Source organism: Patiria miniata, unplaced genomic scaffold (assembly GCF_015706575.1).
Source record: "Patiria miniata isolate m_02_andy unplaced genomic scaffold, ASM1570657v1 HiC_scaffold_5, whole genome shotgun sequence".
Classification (NCBI taxonomy): Eukaryota; Metazoa; Echinodermata; class Asteroidea; order Valvatida; family Asterinidae; genus Patiria; species Patiria miniata.
Window position 1 is genome coordinate 4,541,249 of NW_024037072.1, and position 19,621 is coordinate 4,560,869.

Below are 19,621 nucleotides of genomic sequence, written 5' to 3' on the forward strand. Positions count from 1 at the left end.
CTTATTTTGTCAAGCTACAATTAATTACTCAGACTATTTTCCTGGAACTGACGAAGAGGATTAACCATTTTTTCATGTACAAAATTGCTGGACGTATCCTGACCCGAAATTGATTAAGGAAATAACAATTTTAGAGCCGCGAAAAAAGGCCGTGGTCGGAGTCGAGTCACAGCCATGAAGCTCGAAGCTGGATACCGCCATGGTCTTGTCACATCACAAGAGGGCGTGCTCTATGAGTCTCGGGAAAATGGCCGCGCCCATGACACTGCACACACCTCACAACTTCTGTTTTGATTTCCTGTGTATTGATCCCCATATGTCGGCATCTGTGATATTATTACGAACAAGATGAAGCATAGAATATGGTAAGTCATTATGGGGAAAGATTCCCATATCTGGCCATCACTTGTCACCCTGTGCACAAACCGTATGAGACTGGTCTGAAATTAAATTTCTTAAAACTTCTTACCATTTTTAATTTTTTTTAAATTTATTTCATTTATTACACTGGATATTGATTTATACAACTGCCACGAAGGACACCCATCATAATGGGAAGGATTCCCATATCTAACCATCACTCACTTTTCCCCAGCTCAGTGACCTACTACAGTCAATTGACCGGTTCCGCAATTTGACCAGTTCCGCAATTTCGGAAAACTAGCTCTCGTTTTCAGGAAGACGAAAACGTCAAGGACTTAAACTTTGGTACTGATGGAAAGGTTATTCAATCTACTTTTCAAAAATGGTTTTAGTTTTAGGATACTCACTTACATTTAAAAATAAATCCCCCACGACCGTCACTTGCCGTTAACGAACTGCCGAAATGGAACGCGCACGGAAGCGTGATTTCATGTTTGTCGGCCTGCTACACGATTGTTCAGGGGAATTAAATCATGGCGATTGATGCAACTTGTTCGGAAATTATTCATTATTCTACCATACAAATATAAGATTTGAAGTCTTTGAATTTTTTTTTCTATACCCACCAGAGTAACTGCTGGTCGTTTGGCCGGTTCCGCAAACGCATTCATACTGCCTATACAATACACTGGCCATGGTGTGACTGTATTAACCAGTGCTGCTATTGACAAGTATTGTTGATGACGGCCCCCTAGCGCGGTGCACTTTATTTATTTTGGCATGAATCTTTTTTTTTTACAACTTACAAAGAAGTTGAGAATTTCTATAAATCCTTGTTTAAAAATGTCGAATTTGATGATCATTTCTGGGTGTTCAGTGAAAAAAATTGAAAATTAATTGAAACAAAATTATTTTGTTTCTGTCCAGCTTCCGGACAGCAGTGTAGGTTTTTGATTAAAAAAAATTGGACTTCAAAATTTAAAATACAAAAATCTTTCTTAATACTTCCCACTAAATGCTTTTCCTTTGCTCTAAAAAAATTCACCCCATACTTGATGTTGAAGCGGTTGTGCCTCAGGGGTTTGAATTCATTTTAGAGTTACAACTCTCCACATCCAGGGTGCATGAGTCAGCCCAGGCTAGGAGGTGAGGTTTGTGGGGACCAATTAAGAATAGTGCATAATAATATTTTTCTAACCCAAAGGACATTTCCAGTAATTTAGTAAATTTAAAATTATCCTTTTTCGGTGGGTTCTAACCTTACTCTTTACCCTTTTAAACAAAAAGAAAAATAGGTCCACTAATATTTCATTATGAAGACCAGTCTCTCGTCAGTACAGAGACACAAATTTTGATTGTTTTCTTGGAGCACAAAATTTGTCAAATACTATAAACCATTTCTCATTTTTGTCTCAATTGGTCATAAACTAAACGTTTTATATAAAATTTCTTTTTCATACAGACAATGCCAAAGACAAAGAAGAAGATTACGCCAGCCTCCTGATAGGCCATAAGAGGCCATCAGCACATCTTTTTTCAGTTTTACCTGTGAAGGTCAAGAAGAAGTTGAATATTATAGTGAAGTACATGTAGCTGTGTGTCTTCATCACCATTTCTTTGAATTAATTTATTTATGTGACAAGTTTTTTTGTATAGTGCTAGCTTCTGGAGTGCTTAAATTATTTGTGTATAACAATTAAACAGACATGCAGGTGTCATAAAGGCAATAAATTTAAAGGCGTTACATACATTTTTATTAACCAGTACATGTGAAAGAGAAGTGAGGTGTTTGAAAAACTATGCTACTTTGCATGAAAAACTCACAGAACATGTCTATTTCTGTGATTCATCACCATTTATTTATATGACAGGTATATTTTTGGATTTAAAAGGGGTAGCTTCTTGAGTGCTTTAGTTTTGTATTACATTTACACATGCAGGTATCACATGTCAATATATTGAAAGGGTTATCGGGATATACGTGATGAATGTGTTGACATTTTCTTTTAAGAGCATCACCGAACGGTAGATGAGGTTTGCTAATACAGTTGCCCAAGCATGATACACGTACATAGTTAATATGTGCAACAACGTATGAGGAGTAACTGAACATTATAATTAGAAATTGCCATTGCTGTGAAATAGGATTTATGACATTTTTAACAATTTGTTTTAATTTGTTTGTGAAATTTAATTTGAATGTGAAACAATATGTACATGTATGTGGCCTGTATGTATCTGGCCTGCTGAGGCCTGTTCCCCCTCCCCTCCCGGCCCCCAGGTTCCCCCTACTGGATGTTGGTGCACACAAAATTAAGCATAGGGGCCTATTGTGTTGTTACCCTGAACAAATTGAAACACTCCCCCCCCCCACAAAAAAAAGTAAAATGAAAAAAAGGAGGAGGGAATAAACAAAAGTAAATAAATAATAATAATTAAATAAACAAATAATATTAATAAACAGTGCTCCCCTGCAGACAATGATTCAGTTCCAATTCATCCAGCCATGCAGTAACTCCCTTAAGTGTCATAGGAATTAAAAATGATCCTGGAGAAAATATTAATTCAAATTCATAAATAGCTGGTCTGTGCTTATGTGAGAAAAAACAACCAACTGGAGCAATTCGGTACAAGGTTTGTGTCTGGTTCTATCCAACGTCAGAGTGTGTCTAAATAAAAATAAGACAACAACAAAAAAACAAAAAATTAGTGATTGCAAGATGATAGACAGAATGCACAAAAAGCAAGAAAGTCATTTAATTGGATTGAAGCAAGTCAAAATTATTATAACGTAAAAAAAGATTCAACGAACCATAACAACTTCATGGAGTTACATTTTGTAAATTTGGACGCATTATAATGTGCAGACCTTGGCTCATGCACAGGGAAATATAATCCACATCTTTTCTTGGCTGGTTTGGGGGCAAAAACGATCTAGATTTGGCCAGTAAACAAGGAATATTTTCAGTCCAGTCTCGCAGAGGGCGCCGTTTGCGAAACCGGAAAACATTTGCGGAACCGGTCAAAGCACCGACCACTACAAAATGTCCTGGCAATTTTTTCTTTCAAACGATCGCAGAAAACTATTCATATCATGAAGTAGGTGAGTAATTTGCGCATATTTATAGATAAGTAGCTTCCTGTGAAAGCGCGTTTTTTCGCCACAAGACGCTTCAGACGATTTGCGATTGCGGAACCGGTCAAACGACTGTATGAGTACTAACTATCATCAGCCATCAGAAAGTGATAATAAGTCCTAAGTTAGTCATGTTAGTAAAACGTCTAATTTAAGCAGGGAAAATATTGAAGTATTTACTGAGAAAACACTTAGAATCACTGTTGCTATTGACATATTGTCCAATTGCAACAAGTTATATGGTGCTAGAACTAGAAACGGGTATGATGTGAATTTTTGAGAGGAATTCTTGAATAAATGACAATGACAAAGTGGGTAATCCTTATCTTTAGGACCCCGTTCTATAATATGAGGTTAAAAGACTCACCAAAACAGCTGACTAAATGACACTCAAAAGTGACATTCTGATATTTCTTGACACATTTGAAGAGTTGGCAATGACACCACCTTGAATATCAGCAGGTTTTATTTTGTGGAAAGAGGGCAGGGCTTTGAGTTATGAGGGGTTAAAGATGACAATGACACACAGAAATAATATTTAAAAAGCAAGATGGTGAACTGCAAAATAAGGTAGGAAAGTCACATTTTCTTTGAAGTTGCTTTCAAAATTACAACTAACATGAGTTTATCTGACAAAAAAAAACTGCTTTAGCCTGCAAAAGTCACTTTGGTACTGGACAAGTCAGTTTTGAACAGAACTCATAAAAATAGAGGTGTCCTAAAGACAAGGATTACCACAAAATGTGTATACATTCGGCCTAAATATCTTTTGGGTTTTTTTGTGTTGTGCAAATCAGTAGGTTAGTCCCAATTTGTGTTTTTTCAACATGCATGTATTTACAGTACTCACTCACAATAATTATACTATTGGGTGATTCTATGTTGCAATTAAATTCTTTCATCTTTGTATCTAAGTACTGTAGTATTTTCCAACCCTTCCGGACCTGTACTCATAGTTACATTGTATTATTTTCTTTATTGCAGCATGGTGTCTGATTTCTTCTTCCCGAACACTGGCGGAGTTGAGAGTCACATCTTCCAGTTGTCTCAGTGCCTGCTCCAAAGAGGTCATAAAGTACGTATTTTGCACATAAATTTATCTCCCAAGAACTGGGTCCAATGTCAGGTTTAGTCCAAAAATGTGGGACTCTCAATACTGTGTATGAGAGTCCCAAAACTTAAGGTACTGAAAACATGCAATATAAGTAAATAGACTGACATCTGAAACAACCAGTCCAATAACTCTTCAGTACTGCATCAATCAACTGTCAGCTGACTGTGCCAAAAGAAATATCTAGGATGTTGGGTACTAGGTCACTATTTCTACAAATTTCTCCATAGTCAGGCACCAGACTAAAACAATGAATGAAGAAGTCAGTCTTGTCAAACAGTTGGACCATTGATGGACATGTACAAGTCTAGTCTTTGGCCTCATTTTGAAATCACTTGACTTCCTTCTCATGTGCAAGCTACTGCCAAATATTGAAGAAATGGCTCCTTTAAAAATTGAATTGAGTCTTCAAGCTTGGTTGGTGAAATACTGAGGACCTTTTCGTCGCCCAATGAAAGTTTTGGAGAAATTTGCTGGCTAAAGAGTGAGTAAAGTTGGCCTGATCTTCTTTTTCATCGTTTTGAGCACTTAAGGTCCCAGTCTGTGTCGGGTTGTGCTTACCATAAGCAAAATAGTTCTAGCTTTGTATAGAAGAAAATTATGCAGATCAGGACCTAGCTAGAACAGAAAAACATGCAAAACCCAATTGGGCCAACTTGACTCACCCTTTAGCTGACAACATTCTCCAAAATTGTCTTGAGGCTAAGCAAGGTCCTCAGTATTTCACCAGCCAAGTTTGAAGTCTCAATTTGAATTGGAAACAGTTTGCACTCTGAGAGTGAAGACAAGCGATTTCAATTTGAAGCCTAACTGAAGACTAGACTGGTAGGCCTACATGTCCAGCTTTTTGAAGAGAACAAAAAAGATCCTTCAGTAGTAGTCTGATGGTATGACCATATGTAAAAATAGAGAAAGTGTAGAAATATAGATCTATGTTCCTTTTGACACAGCTGATTGATGCTTAACTAAAGGTGTTGGACTGGTTGTTTCATGTGCCAGTCTATTTTCTGGTATTGCATGTTTTTAACTTCTTAAGTTTTGGGACTCTTATATACTCAGTGTTAAGAGTCCCAAATTTTCGGACTAGAAATTAGGTGCCACTTGATAGCATAGTTTAAAAAAAATATTTTTATTTTACATGATATGACATTTAACTTACGATTTTGTACTTACAGAATTTGTGTGCTCATGTGATAAGGACAGAATGATGTTTATAACTTAAATAAAAAATAAGAAATATTGTCCTGTTTGTTCCCAAAAGAATAAGAAGGAACAGTTTCCTAGATTTCAGAGTAACGTCTTGGAACTTCATCCATTCCATTGACCCTAACGTGCCTGAATCCATCAAAATCCACACCCCTGTTACGGATGATTTCGGCAGATTCAGCATACCTCCATATTGAAAAAGTTGGAGGATTTTGATGGATTCAGGACAGTAAGCCTAGCAGTATTGATGCAGATGCAGATTATGATAATGAATTACAATGATGTTTTGTGTATCAACAAATCTACCAAAATTTTTTAATTTTTAACTTTTTTGTTACAAAAGGTTACTTTATGTCTTGTGCTGATATGTCTTCAAACTGACACTGTTTTTTCAGAGTGCGTATGGTGTGTGCATTTTATTTTCTTAATCATGTTAATACTACAAAAGAATTGCATGTATGAAACAAAACCTAGAATGTACCAAAAAGTATTTGATAAATTTGTTTGATCATCGTCATTTTCATTTATTATCCAGGTTGTTGTCGTTACCCATTCCTACGGTGATCGTGTCGGAGTACGCTACATGACCAATAATCTAAAGGTATGTATTTACCTGGTATTGGTAGGCATGCAGATGTGAATTAACTATCGGTACAGTTGATTGTTTTCCCATGCCATACAATGTACATAAACAAGGAACACAAGTGGGTTCATACATTTAACCCTCCTATGCAAACACACATTCTGTGCCAAGTTGTCCTTTCTGTCAAAATCAATCAAGTGACTGTTTTCAACAGTTCAGAGCTCCCAGCCTACATAAAGCAGGATTGACTGGCTGTGACTGTTTCTGTTACTTGGCACAGCTATGCTTTGACTGTAGGTTCAGCTGTGCCAACCACTTGCCTGTTTTTTCTGTAGACTGGATTTACTAGTCACAGTGCTTGCTCGAAATATGATCGCCTACACTACAAAATACACACGCCTACACCACACTACTCAAAAGAAGAGAGAAAACAAATCAAACAAATATATAAATAAAATAGACTTGTAGCCTGTACAGTTAATACAAATGTACTAAATGCACATTTGAATTTTTCATTTATTTTTTGAAAGGTGTACTACGTACCCTTTGTTGTCTTCTACAATGGGTGCGTGTTTCCCACGGTGTTTGGAACCATGGCGTTGATCCGCTATATACTCATCAGAGAGCAGATTACCATTGTCCATGGCCATTCAGTAAGTTCAACTTTGTACATGTTCAGTGGCCAATTCCGTGGAGCTGCTAAGCGGAAAATAGTGCTTAGCAAATTTAGCGAAAAATAAGCGGGAACCGGGTACAACGTCATCAAATGGCATATTGCTGGTAATCTGCTATTCCTAAGCGATTCTTTACATGCTAAGCACATATCCTTACTTCCCAAATCCGTGAAATTGGTCTGACATTTCGCATTGATATTGATGTAGTTTCTGTGGACTCCATGCTAGACAATTAATGTCAAAGTGTGAAAATTCATGAGAGGCCCAGTGTGTGGCCCACACCATGTTCGCATACCATTAGGTGCACATATGTCGCTCCATAGCTGTGAGCACTTTTCACCCGACAGGTAAAAACATCATCAATTTATATTTTAAATGTCGTGTGTTTTTTTCCCCCGAATTTTGTTGGCTGAAGAGTGAACAAAGATTGTGATCAGCATTTTTTTTCGGTTTGGAATATTGAAGAACAATCTGACACTTGTACCCAAGCCATATCAGCAACAATATTACTTCCTTGTGCGGTATATACAGCATGTCTCAAAGAAAATGTAGCAGTCAAAAAAATTTTTTTAGGAAACTAAATAATTTTTTTGTAAAAATTTACCTGAGATGATAGAGTGTTTCTTAACCCTTGGCATGACTTTTGTTCTGTGTGATTTGGACCTTTTGTTGCAAAGTTACGGCAAAGTTTGTAAAGACTGTCAAAATCTGTTCGGACACGCATTCACACACCTATACCTTACATACCAGATAATCCGAAAAGTGGCTCAACTTGGAATTCAAGTCCTTTCATTTAATTAGCTGCATCTCTAGACTGGGTTGTCCAAATGAGATGGGATAAAGACCATTGCGTGGAGTATTTACTATACCTTCAGACTGTATAGATAAGTTTTGCAAAAAGAGAGCGCTAGTGTTTTAAATATTTATGGATTGACGGCTACATTCTTATTGACACACGCTGTATATTCCTATAGACCTTGCATCTGGCAGCCATCTTTGTTTTTTATTTAAATTTATCAACAATGAATCCATAACAGGTCTATTTGTGTGTGTCCCTGTAGAACAAAAACACGCAAGATGGCTGCAAGGTAAGGATCTATATTCTCCAACTGTGTCAATTTTCTCATCTCGCAGGCCTTTTCCACCATGGCCCATGAAGCCTTGATTCACGCCCGAGCCATGGACTTGAAGACGGTCTTCACTGATCATTCCCTCTTTGGCTTTGCCGACATCAGCTCCATTCTCACCAATAAACTCCTCAGCTTCACGCTAGCAGATATCAACCACGTCATATGTGTCTCCCACACAAGGTACTGTTATCTTAGAAGATCAATTTGTGTCTTGTAAAAAAAAATTGCTCTTTGAGTGTTCACACTCTGAATTATTTGAAATGACTCAGCACTTACTTTGAGTTGGGCGAGTTTGGGACTGAAAACTAATGCAGCACTCCAATTATTGAGAAAACAAGCTCGATCGGATCTTGGAAACTGTGGGGCAACAAATTCATGTTCATGCATTAGTCACGTGATTGTGCCATGTAATTTCTGGAAGGAGTAGTGTTTTGAGTTTAAAAATCAGCTTGTTTCACCCCAGTGACTCCATGATGACCTTTGACCCCAGTTTGGTCATGTGACATGTTGGGGCTGGGCTACTGATACTTTTGACAAAGTTTGGTTGAAATCGGTCAAATATGTAGGAGCAATAGACAATGTCAATGTTTGTTACTAACTAACGGACTAACGGAGAGACATGATGATTTGTTTAATGAGCTGATATCCCGCAGTTAAAAACGTGAAATTAGCTGTGTTTTTATTGAATAAAAAATCATGGAAATTGGATAAAGGAACACTGTCTACTCAGTGCTATTAGAGAGCTTGACCTCCTGTTCACTACAGCAGACATTTCAACAGTACACCACTGCGCTTACTATAGGGGTCGGCTGGCCAATTCAAATTTGACGTAGCATATCTGCAGTCAGTGACTTTGTAGAAAAGTAAAGTTACATCCGCCCAGAGAAAATTTCCCTTATTCCTGAAAATTGGATCAGTTTTGGCGAAATTTGGTAACTTTTCTGCTAAAATTGGCCCTGTTTGCTTTTTTTTCTCCAAATAAATGGTGAAGAGCGGGAATGTTACTACTAGTACTGGTTTTGAAGTGGTGACACCTCGTTTGAACTACAAATGCAAAATTTCTGGGGGGGGGGGGCCCAACCCCTCTGGATTTGTCACTGAATCCAATCATGTAACTCAGTGATTGAGTGTGGATCTTGATTCTCACGAGTCTGGGTGCAGCATTTACAATGGTATTCTCTTCTTATTTTTTTTGTCCCTACGACAGTAAGGAGAACACAGTGCTGAGGGCCTGCCTACAGCCAGACATTGTGTCCGTCATACCCAATGCAGTAGACTCCACAATCTTCATGCCTGATCTCACGAGGAGAAACCCAAACAGAAGTAGGTCAATTCATTCTAGATCACTTAAGACTCTTCTCTTCTATCACATCATTTCCTTCAGTGTGACTTGAGATATTTGGTGATGGTACTTAATTCCAACATCACAGACGAAACACAGTGGGCAACTACAAAAATATAGATGAGTATCATTGAGCGTACTCCAGTATATCCTTCCAAGTGCCCTAAGTCATTCACTTTGTGGATATTGCCAAAAGGGAGTAGTATTATATAAATAACTGTTTTATTTATAAGATCCAGATAATGGTTGTGAAGGTATTTGGTGACATTGTTTTCATTTTCTTGTTCATTCTTACAGTCGCTATTGTGGTCGTCAGTCGTCTCGTGTACCGAAAAGGAATGGACCTTCTAGCTGGAGTCATTCCTGTCATCTGCCAGCGACACAGTGATGTGGATTTTCTTATAGGTTGGTTTAATGCACAGATTTCATTATGTAAAGTCGCATGCAAATTACTTGGATACGGCTGGCTCTAACTCAAAAGTCATTGAGAGGTGTATTCATCCACTTTTACAGGCATTTGTAAAATCCCAGATTGATGCCATTGGAAAAACCCCAAGGAACCACGTAGGGAATGAAATAAATTGACCTTGGTGGGATTCGAACCTTGGACACAAAGGTGGAAGGCAAAAAAAGTACCACTGCACCAACCTGACTCTCCAAGTACCAATGTAGAATACCTCAAGAGCACTCAAGAGGTTTTTCCAATGATCCATATTATATGACATCAAGGAATGTCACATTTACCGGTTTGCGTTGAGCTTAAAGTTGATTGTGAGAGTGTATTTTGTTTGATCTTGAAGGCGGTGATGGACCAAAGAGGATAGATATTGAGGAGGTGAGAGAGAATTATCAGCTGCAAGATCGAGTCAGGATGCTGGGGGCTCTGCCACATGGCAATGTCAAAGAGGTAAGATTGCATTGTATTGGTGGTAATTGTATTCTTTAGCCCTCCTGCTATCTGAACAGTCACAGACAGTAAAAATCAATCCTCTTCCCCTGTCATGCGTTTTACATAGGCTAGTCACCAACAGTCAGATCACATTTCATGCAAGCTCTGTGACGAGTCAAATTCAGTCAACAGACAAAAGCAGACAAGTGGTAGGCACAGCTGGCTTATCAATCACCTACAGTCAAAGCATACGTATATGAAGTTACATAAACAATCACGGCCAATCAATCCTGCTTTATGTAGGCTGGGAGCTCTTAACTGTTGAAAAACAGTCACTAGATTGATTTTGACTGAAAGGACAACTTTGCACAGAATGTATGTTTGCATAAGAGGGATAAACCTAATTTTCTAATGTAGAGGAGCCCAGGATTACCAAAGTTTAAAACTTGGAGGCTATTGCCAGATTTCTCCAGACTTGGACTTGGGATTGAGAATTTTGCTGAAAGATTTTCATCCGGCCAAAAATGTCAAATATTTGATTTTGTCTCCATCACGGACAATTTTTCTGCTAATGAATGGTTCTTTACCTATCTGAGTCAGCATCTGTGTTTAATGTTCACACTGAGTACTCACAGAGGTTGTATTTGATCAGAAAGTGACAGTAGAGCTGCTTGCTGACAGAAATTTACGATGCTGCTAGGGAGTCTGACCAAGAATTTTGATGGCGATGATGTGTAGGACTTTGATTTCTATTCTTCTAGGTATTAAATGAAGGGGACATATTTCTGAATACATCCCTGACTGAGGCCTTCTGTATAGCCATTGTTGAAGCTGCATGCTGTGGGTAAGTAGCACCTGACATTGGCAGAACATGATGAGCCTATATAGGCCAAGATATAATGTACACATATTGACTGGCAGTGAGGGCACTAGTGCACCACTGCATGCTGTGGTTGATAGTATAGGCAATATAAGTTGGAATTTATGTATCATAAAACTTGTGGGTTTACTCTGGGAGACATTTTATGCTTTGAAGGTGGAATGGGAGGGACCACAAGAGGGCCTTACATGAATTTCCGTTCTATATTGACAGGCAGATTACCCTTATTGGTTTGCCCTTCACCGTTGTATAAACACTGTATACTTAGTGTTTTACCCCCGGAGTGAGAGTGAGAAAAAATAACTCAGGTGGGACTCGAACCCATGATCTGCTTTCAAGTGCAGACGTCTTACCACTTGACCAACAAATTTTGCAGTGTTTTTTTTTTTTTTTTTTTTCTCTGAGTATACAGTATTTATACGTCGGTGAAGGGCTAAACCTTATATTGAATTTACGTAAATTCCATCTAATAAATAGCTAATTTGATTATTTCCATTATTTTTTTTCTCACAGTTTACAGGTGGTTAGTACAAGGGTAGGAGGAGTTCCAGAGGTCTTGCCTGAGAGATTTATTCTCCTTGCTGAGCCTAGTGTCAAGTGTAAGCTGCATGCATCTTAGAAATTCAAAGAAACTGTTACTTTCAAGCTTATGGGCAATTCCACACCAAAGTGGACATGCACCAAAAAATTCAAATACATGTGACTTAAACAAATTTGGCATCAAATGAAAGCTAAAAGTCTATATTTTCAAGATTTGAAGTCGGAATTTTATTTTTTATACATTTTGGTACCAAAAACTAGGATTATGTAATAATCCTGTTTTAATCCTAAAAATGTGATTAATAGTGATATGAAAGTATTCTACCAATAGACACACAAAAATATGTACTAATGCCATCAGTTTCTGTCATGAGAAAGTATTGGTCTTGAAAAACCGACTAAAACTTGTTTTTAACATTTTGCGTAATTTGTTTCGCTTCAGTGACTTCTAATATTTCAGCCTTCGAAAATGTCCTTCCGTTACCGAAAAAATACATATTTTTAATTTATTTTTAAAACTTGCAGTATGAATGCATTGAAAGTTATTGTGCAAAGCAAGTTTAGGTAGGCCTTCAATATGACATTATGACTGACACTGCTGTACTTCTCGTTTTTTAATTACAATTAATTAAATCACGTCCTTCCGTTACCAAATTGGTAACGGAAGGACGGTAACGGAAGGACAAATCGTATTTTTATCAAATGTTACGACATTTGCGCTCATGTTTGAAAAATGAAAATCACTGCAAATACATGCATGTATAATGAGCATTGAAAGGACATTCATGTGACCCACCTTCACAAAAGCGGGATAAGCAGGGCAAGGTGTTTATTACAAAGGAAGGCACAGGCATGTACAACATGTACAATGTACATGTACATATATGCCGATGTACCAGTACTTGTACATGTATGGAGTTGTTGCAGAAAATCAAATCATAAAGTTGCTGTCATCAACATTCATGGACAATAGAGAAAGATACGAATTCTGTGAAGCCATTCCAGAAGCAAATTAAGTCCAAAATGAGATGGCAGAAAGTACCGTTACTTTGGGGCACTTTCATTCAATTTACATGTGTAAGACATGTGAGGTGCAGTCTTTGACAAATTATGCCCAAGTTAACAACTTCAGTTTGGATGTTTATAAATTAATTGTTACTACTCTAAATCATTGTAATTTGATTTCAAACATTGATTTTAGAGTTCAATTAAAAAACTGAAGCCATCAGTTCTACCGGTAGATGTTTTTACCTTAAATGTACATGTAGGCTGGTCGCCCCCCCCCCCCCACCCTTTAGGTAAACCTTTGAACCTACCGGTATTATTATTAAAAGTTGTTGGTGAACATGTAACCAATATACTCAAGTGTTCAAATACTGTGTATTTAAACTTTTAAGGATTGAGGTGATGGGTTTGAAGTCTATTTCTGTAGTAGTCCTGTGTTCGTGAATTATGTGTTTTGGGTTGTTTTCGTTTTTCTTTTGTTATCATTAATTAGCAGGCTTCTATCTTTATCTCAATAGTTTCTTAGGTATAATTATTTATGCCAGGTCTGCATATTGTTGATTTCACATTCAGTTACACATTTAAGCAATTTGTTTCACTTGTATAATTAGTGTAAATTCACATTTTGTTCATGCTATAATTGAGTAAACCTTTTGTCCTTCCGTTACCGTCCTTCCGTTACCAAATTATAATCTGCTTAAAACGTTGTAATTATATAACCGAAACACTTAAAGTCAAATGAAAGGTGGTATAGTATAGATAAAGCTTCAGGGATTCCATTTCCTACCTTTAAAATATAATTGCCCCATAAAATTCACAGAGTTTTTGCAAAACGCGAGTAAGTTGGAAAACCCTTGTCCGTTTTACCGTCCTTCCGTTACCGACCTCATTAATATTCATAATTCATAAACGGGAGGCATTCATGCCCCCCAAAAGTGTGGAAAATGAAAGTAGCATTATAGCAATACAAATGTGACATTTGTTTGCTGTAACTATGAACAGTGTCTGTGATACACACATTTGAAATTTTGTTTAATGAGTGAAAACGTCCTTCCGTTACCGTGGAATTGCCCCCATATACATGTACTGGATCACTGTCTCCATTGAGTAAATAGTCATCTTGTAGTCAATGTAATTAGAGAAAGTGTGATGTATTCTGTTATATTTCACTAACTGAATCAATCGGAAATGATTAACCCTCTTACATACAACATACCCACCAAATCAACAAGTAACAGCTCGTGACACTATTTCGTCTTATGTGCTGTCATTTAATTAAACCATATGTATCCTATCACCAACCAGAAATAGAACAACTTCCAACAAAGTCAATGGCAACCTGGAACTTGATTCAGTCTCAGTCATTTTTCCATGCAAGTGTTGAGGCTGAATCTGGTGGTGTTCAGAAGCACATTTGAATCAATCCTGAAAGTATCACCAACAAACTGTTTGGGTTTTCATCAAAGAAATTGTGGCCTTTAAATTTTAAATAAATCGTAATCATGGCATACATGTTTTTCTTGTTACATGGTTCTTGAGTAGTAAATGCAGTTTGATTTCATCGCGATTTGGACTTACATTATTATTTAGATTTGTGTGAATGCACGTAATTTTTTCTTTACATTTACAGCTTTAGTAGAAGCCTTAGAAGTTGCCATTGCCCGGCAGAGGGAGGGAAGCCAAGTACCGGCACAGCAGGTTTATGATACAATGAAAGGGATCTATACCTGGGAGAATGTGGCCAAGAGAACAGAAAAGGTAAGAAAAAGCCCCCCCCCCCCCAGGATGTTGTGTAAGTGTTGGCTGTAAAGTCAATTTGTCAATTTGATTAGAAAAATGAGCTTAGCCACTTATATGGTAGTTGAGGATTTTAATGGAAGAACGTACACATTTCTATCTGTGGCATATAATACCAGAACTGTAGTCAAATCCAATACCAGTCGATAACAAGTCTGTCACAAGTGAAATCACAACTAAAATCACAAGTGAGGTCACAGATAATAGTAATAGGGATTGAACAGTGACAAAGGAATGCATGTGTCATGGTTCTTTTGACTAGTTACCAGAGGACTTAAGGTTGAATTTGTGATCTTGAAAGGACTTGACTACATGTGCATCTCTGTGTTATGGAGTGGGAGCTCAGACCACCACACAGTGTTGCATAGCTCTGATTATAGATGGTCAACATAGTTGCAGTTAGGCTTTTCAAACTGATATTTATTCAAGATTCCAAGATAATCTCATCACACTGTTCACTGTAATTGTTCATTTCTGTGAGAACTACAGATGAGCATGGAGCCCTGTCCCCCCTAGGCCTGTCCCCCTAGGCCTGTCCCCCTAGGCATGTCCCCCTAGGCCTGTCCCCGCTAGGCCTGTCCCCCTAGGCCTGTCCCCGCTAGGCCTGTCCCCCTAGGCCTGTCCCCCTAGGCCTGTCCCCCTAGGTCTGTCCCCCTAGGCCTGTCCCCCTAGGCCTGTCCCCCTGCGCCTGTCCCCCTAGGCCTGTCCCCCTAGGCCTGTCCCCCTTGGCCTGTCCCCCTAGGCCTTTCCCCCTAGGCCTGTCCCCCTAGGCCTGTCCCCCTAGGCCTGTTCCCCTAGGCATGTTCCCCTAGGCCTGTCCCCCTAGGCCTGTCCCCCTTGGCCTGTCCCCCTAGGCCTTTCCCCCTAGGCCTGTCCCCCTAGGCCTGTCCCCCTAGGCCTGTTCCCCTAGGCATGTTCCCCTAGGCCTGTTCCCCTAGGCCTGTCCCCCTAGGCCTGTCCCCCTAGGCCTGTCCCCCACTCTTTTGGCCCCCTCAAATCAGAATTTGAAGAATGCAAAAAACAGCTCTGGATTGGAAGAATCTATTTAACCCATCATGTGCCCCCCATCAAGAATATGAGCCCCTCCCCAGTGTCCTCTTTACAAATGGGAACCCAGTTACACTACTCTGAACAGTTGATCAAAGACAGTCAATACAATTTGCATTTGATTGTCAATAATATCCTGCGGGTTTTTTTTCCACAGATCTACGATGGCATCATGGAGATGCCAGTCTTGTCCTTGGCTGAGCGACTAGAACGCTACAACAAGCTGGGATTCATCGCCGGTAAATTCTTCATCATCGTCGCTGTGGTGGACCTCCTACTGTACTGGTTCTTTGAATGGTGGGTTCCAAGAAAGGTAAGACTTTTTGTGAATTTGCATCACGAGTACTTTTTATGATATCATGTATTTGTGTTCATGGTTATTTGTGACCTGTTTTGTCAAAATCAGACTTTTCTGGGCATAGGGTCAAAAATGAGATTTTTGCATATTGTTATGTTCTGTTTCCTTTTAATAGCGGTTTAATTTTTGAAACCGGTCATTCCTGCGCAAAGTTATGCTATTTTAAAGTTCATTGGGTCGAAAAGTAGAAAACAGAGAAAATGGACACGAACGTCACAAAACAGACATTTCTTTAACTGATATACCTTAACAAATCATCAAAAATACTATAATTAGAGATCAAATTAGGGTTTCAAACTTTTAAAGTATATTTTAGACATGCTCAGGATTACAAATATGCAAAAATTAGAAAATGGAAAAAAATCACCCCCACAGCATTTGTTGGCCCTATCTCAATTTCAACCTCTGCCCAGAAGCGTCTGCTTTTGACGGAACAGGTCACATTTTATGATGTGTATGAGCTGGCTGAGACCCTAACCTGTTCTGAGGGAACACTTTTTGTGGACCTTTCGTGAGATTTCACGATAATGTAATAGTTTCTCCGTTCACTGTTGTTTTTTTTTTAAATTTCCTATTACTTATCAAAGTTGTTTTAAAAGTTAAAAAGAGCTGATTTTGAATTTGTGTAAGTCCTCATCCAACTTTTTGCTTTAAAACTTTGCCTTGTTGGAACGGGAAAGGGATAGAGAAGTGTTAGGTAACAAATAGGAACGAGGATCGAGGAGTAAAGCAGTATATGAAGTTCTTGAACCCTAACCGCCCTGAATCCTTCAAAATCCTCTTGGCCAAAGTGGAGGAATTTGGAGGATTGAGGTTAACATGGCAAAAGTGCGTCACTGATTTCGTAGGATGCACTTTGTCAAGGTCTTGGGCCCAACCTTGTGTTCGTTTTGCTCAGCCATGCATAAATATAGGCCTGGATTATGCTTGAAATCCTGCGTACTACTCCAGGATGTCACTGGCCAAGCTTCAACATATTGACAGTCACTGTCGTAGGATTTTGCAGGATTCAGGCAGTGGTCACCCCTCCTTGGACCATATTCAAGAAATAATGGAGGAATTTGCAGGATTGAGTCTATATGTTATTTTTCCACGAGGCCATTTGGAGGAGTTTGCAGGATTGAGGCTACATCCTACCAAAAATGGCCTAGGGAGTTAGGGTTAATGTCCGTTTGACTCCGGACTACCTGCTGCCTAGTGTCTGTTAAGTGCGAGGTCTCTTGGTGACATTTCTGTATTGACTGCTATTTTGCGACTTTCTTCATTTTTACAGAATATTGACATCATACCTGATTCCTTCCCACCACAATCCACTGGTACAAGTACACAACACATGCACATACTACAGAATTCAGCAGGCACCAAAGATGCAGCAGACACTTGCAAGTCTGAGTCAAGAGAGGGCGCCCTTTATACAAGAAGATTGAGACCGAGAGTTGGGAGAAAGGGAGATAGGTAGCATATGGGGACATGCCATTTTTCAAAAGTTGGCTTCAGCTCTGGCTGTTGGAGGATCTAAACTATTTGTATTTCTCCAAACCAAAGTTTTTTTCAGCATTGCTTGTACTTATTTATCCTTCAAAAACTGTGAAGCCTTTATAATTGATGCCATAGCAATTTTTTACCGATTTAAACTTTTTTTTTTAAGTTTTCAAAATTGTTTTGAAGACATGTGCCCAGGGCTGAAGCCAGTGTTTGAGACATTGCCACAAGACATTGCTCATGCTGCAGTCATTTTGGTCTGGTTTCAGACCATCATTGCCAAAGTGCTTTTGTATAGATCTTTGTCACCAGCCTTTATATCCTCCAAATTTTATATACTTTCAAAACTGGTGCTTTACTTCAGAGTTGTACATATTGTTCAGTTAATAGAATCTTTGGAATGGTTTTTTTTACCATTTTGTAGGGAGTATTTCGAGTCAAAGGGAACATTCTTTTCATTTAATGGTTATCGTGTGTCTGGTACTTCCAATTTACACACATCACAATCTGTCAGAAACAGAATTAATTGAAAAACCTCATATTTTCTGACAGGTTTAGATTATTTTAACTTCCATTCTATCTCAGGATTTTAGCTTTTATGGAATAGTTCTCAAATTAAAATTATTTTGATGTAATTACATGCAGACCCTTTTCAACCAACCAATTACTGTGACACATATTTTGGCATCAAAATTGTCAAAAATTGGTGCTTCATGATATGCAGATAGAGACAGGTTATTCATATTTTTAATTACAGATTTACAAAAATAATAGAAATAGAAAAAGTGGTTCAAAGGGGTTTAGAAACAGTGGACAGGGGTGTGAAATCTCAGCTTTAAAACTGATTTCAGTTTTTTTTTTTTGGTTTCCAGCTTTTTCCCCCTCAATTGCTGTGTACAAAAATATAGGAGATTTCCAAAGTTATTTTTATCAGTGGTCACTCACACCCCTGAGTGGATCAAACAGATTGTTCAATTTCTTCAAGACTTTGGACAGAAACATTTTTTCTTTGTCCCATTTAAACCACCCCTTTCAGTCTGTGACGTTTTCAGCAAAATAATACATATCTGCCCACCCCTGCAGACACAAATATGATTAGTTTCATCATGGCTCAATGGTGGGCAAGCCGTGTTAATACGGATGTACAATTTGTTTGAGAACCAACTTATAGCAGCTGACAAGGTTTTGGTTAAACTGACTACACCACCTATTTTCGTTTCTAATTCCTTTTGCATGTCTACACGTTTCCCCATTGTTTTAAAAAAAAAAATGATTTGAAGCCTCCAAAACTTAAATCTTTCCTCGGCACTAACTTTTTAACGAAATAAATGTTCTAGAATTACGCAGGTTCTTGTTAGTGGTGGGATTTAATTTTGGAGTTAATTTTGAATTTCACCATTCGGTTTAGATATTGGAAACTGGATATTCGAAAACAAACTTTTAAAAAAGTAAATCTTCCATTTTTGGTGACCCAGGCTAAAGAAAACACCTGGAACATCCCCAGAATTTGCTCCATGGTCTCTGATTGTAACTGCGTTCACTTGCTAGTGGTCTTCTTGGTGTATGAATAGCCTGCCCTTTCGACTTATCAGCGAGTTCCCACCCATTTTGTCAACATTACAGCTCTGAACTATTTTTGTAAAGGCCGAATGGTCATTGAATCCTGCAAACTATACCCAGTCATTGGGAGGGCATTGCATGTGGCACCTCACTTGTCACTTTTTGTTGGCATGACTGTGAGTGGATGGGAACTTCCTGTGAAATCGGATAACAGTCGTTCGGTTTGAAAAAAAATTAGCATAACCAGATTTTGAAATCTCTGATTTCTCCCTCCACTAGTTCTTGTACCTATCGGTGCTCCATAACGATTGAGTAAAATGCACAGTTAAAACAAATCGTTTTGATCATAAACCATTTTATTATTTTATATAAAAGCAGTTGATTCGGGAATGTGAAATACAAGTAATGGACCCTGTATACAAATTCCATGGGCAAATAAATATATCACAAAATACGAAATAACTGTCCACATTCTTTCGTGTACTTTCTTTTTTGGTTTTGTAAGGATTATCAGATCA

At 38.3% G+C, this 19,621-nt stretch overlaps 1 protein-coding gene across 1 annotated transcript; it reads left to right on the top strand.

Moving 5' to 3' along the window:
* The first annotated feature begins 208 nt into the window (after positions 1–208).
* Positions 209–19,570, top strand: LOC119741473 (phosphatidylinositol N-acetylglucosaminyltransferase subunit A-like). Its single transcript, XM_038217231.1, has 13 exons — positions 209–365; positions 4,484–4,574; positions 6,352–6,417; positions 6,930–7,052; positions 8,208–8,383; positions 9,411–9,526; positions 9,843–9,950; positions 10,346–10,452; positions 11,196–11,278; positions 11,828–11,913; positions 14,490–14,617; positions 15,861–16,016; positions 17,335–19,570. The coding sequence occupies exons 1-13, from the start codon at positions 349–351 to the stop codon at positions 17,518–17,520; spliced, it is 1,443 nt and encodes a 480-aa protein (XP_038073159.1). The 5' UTR covers positions 209–348; the 3' UTR covers positions 17,521–19,570.
* The last annotated feature ends 51 nt before the right edge of the window (positions 19,571–19,621 follow it).

Excerpts from the sequence above, each read along its gene's own strand:
- LOC119741473 (XM_038217231.1), top strand. Across the intron at positions 9,527-9,842 it reads GAGGAGAAACCCAAACAGAA|TCGCTATTGTGGTCGTCAGT; the intron begins GTAGGTCAATTC and ends TCATTCTTACAG. Across the intron at positions 16,017-17,334 it reads AATGGTGGGTTCCAAGAAAG|AATATTGACATCATACCTGA; the intron begins GTAAGACTTTTT and ends TCATTTTTACAG.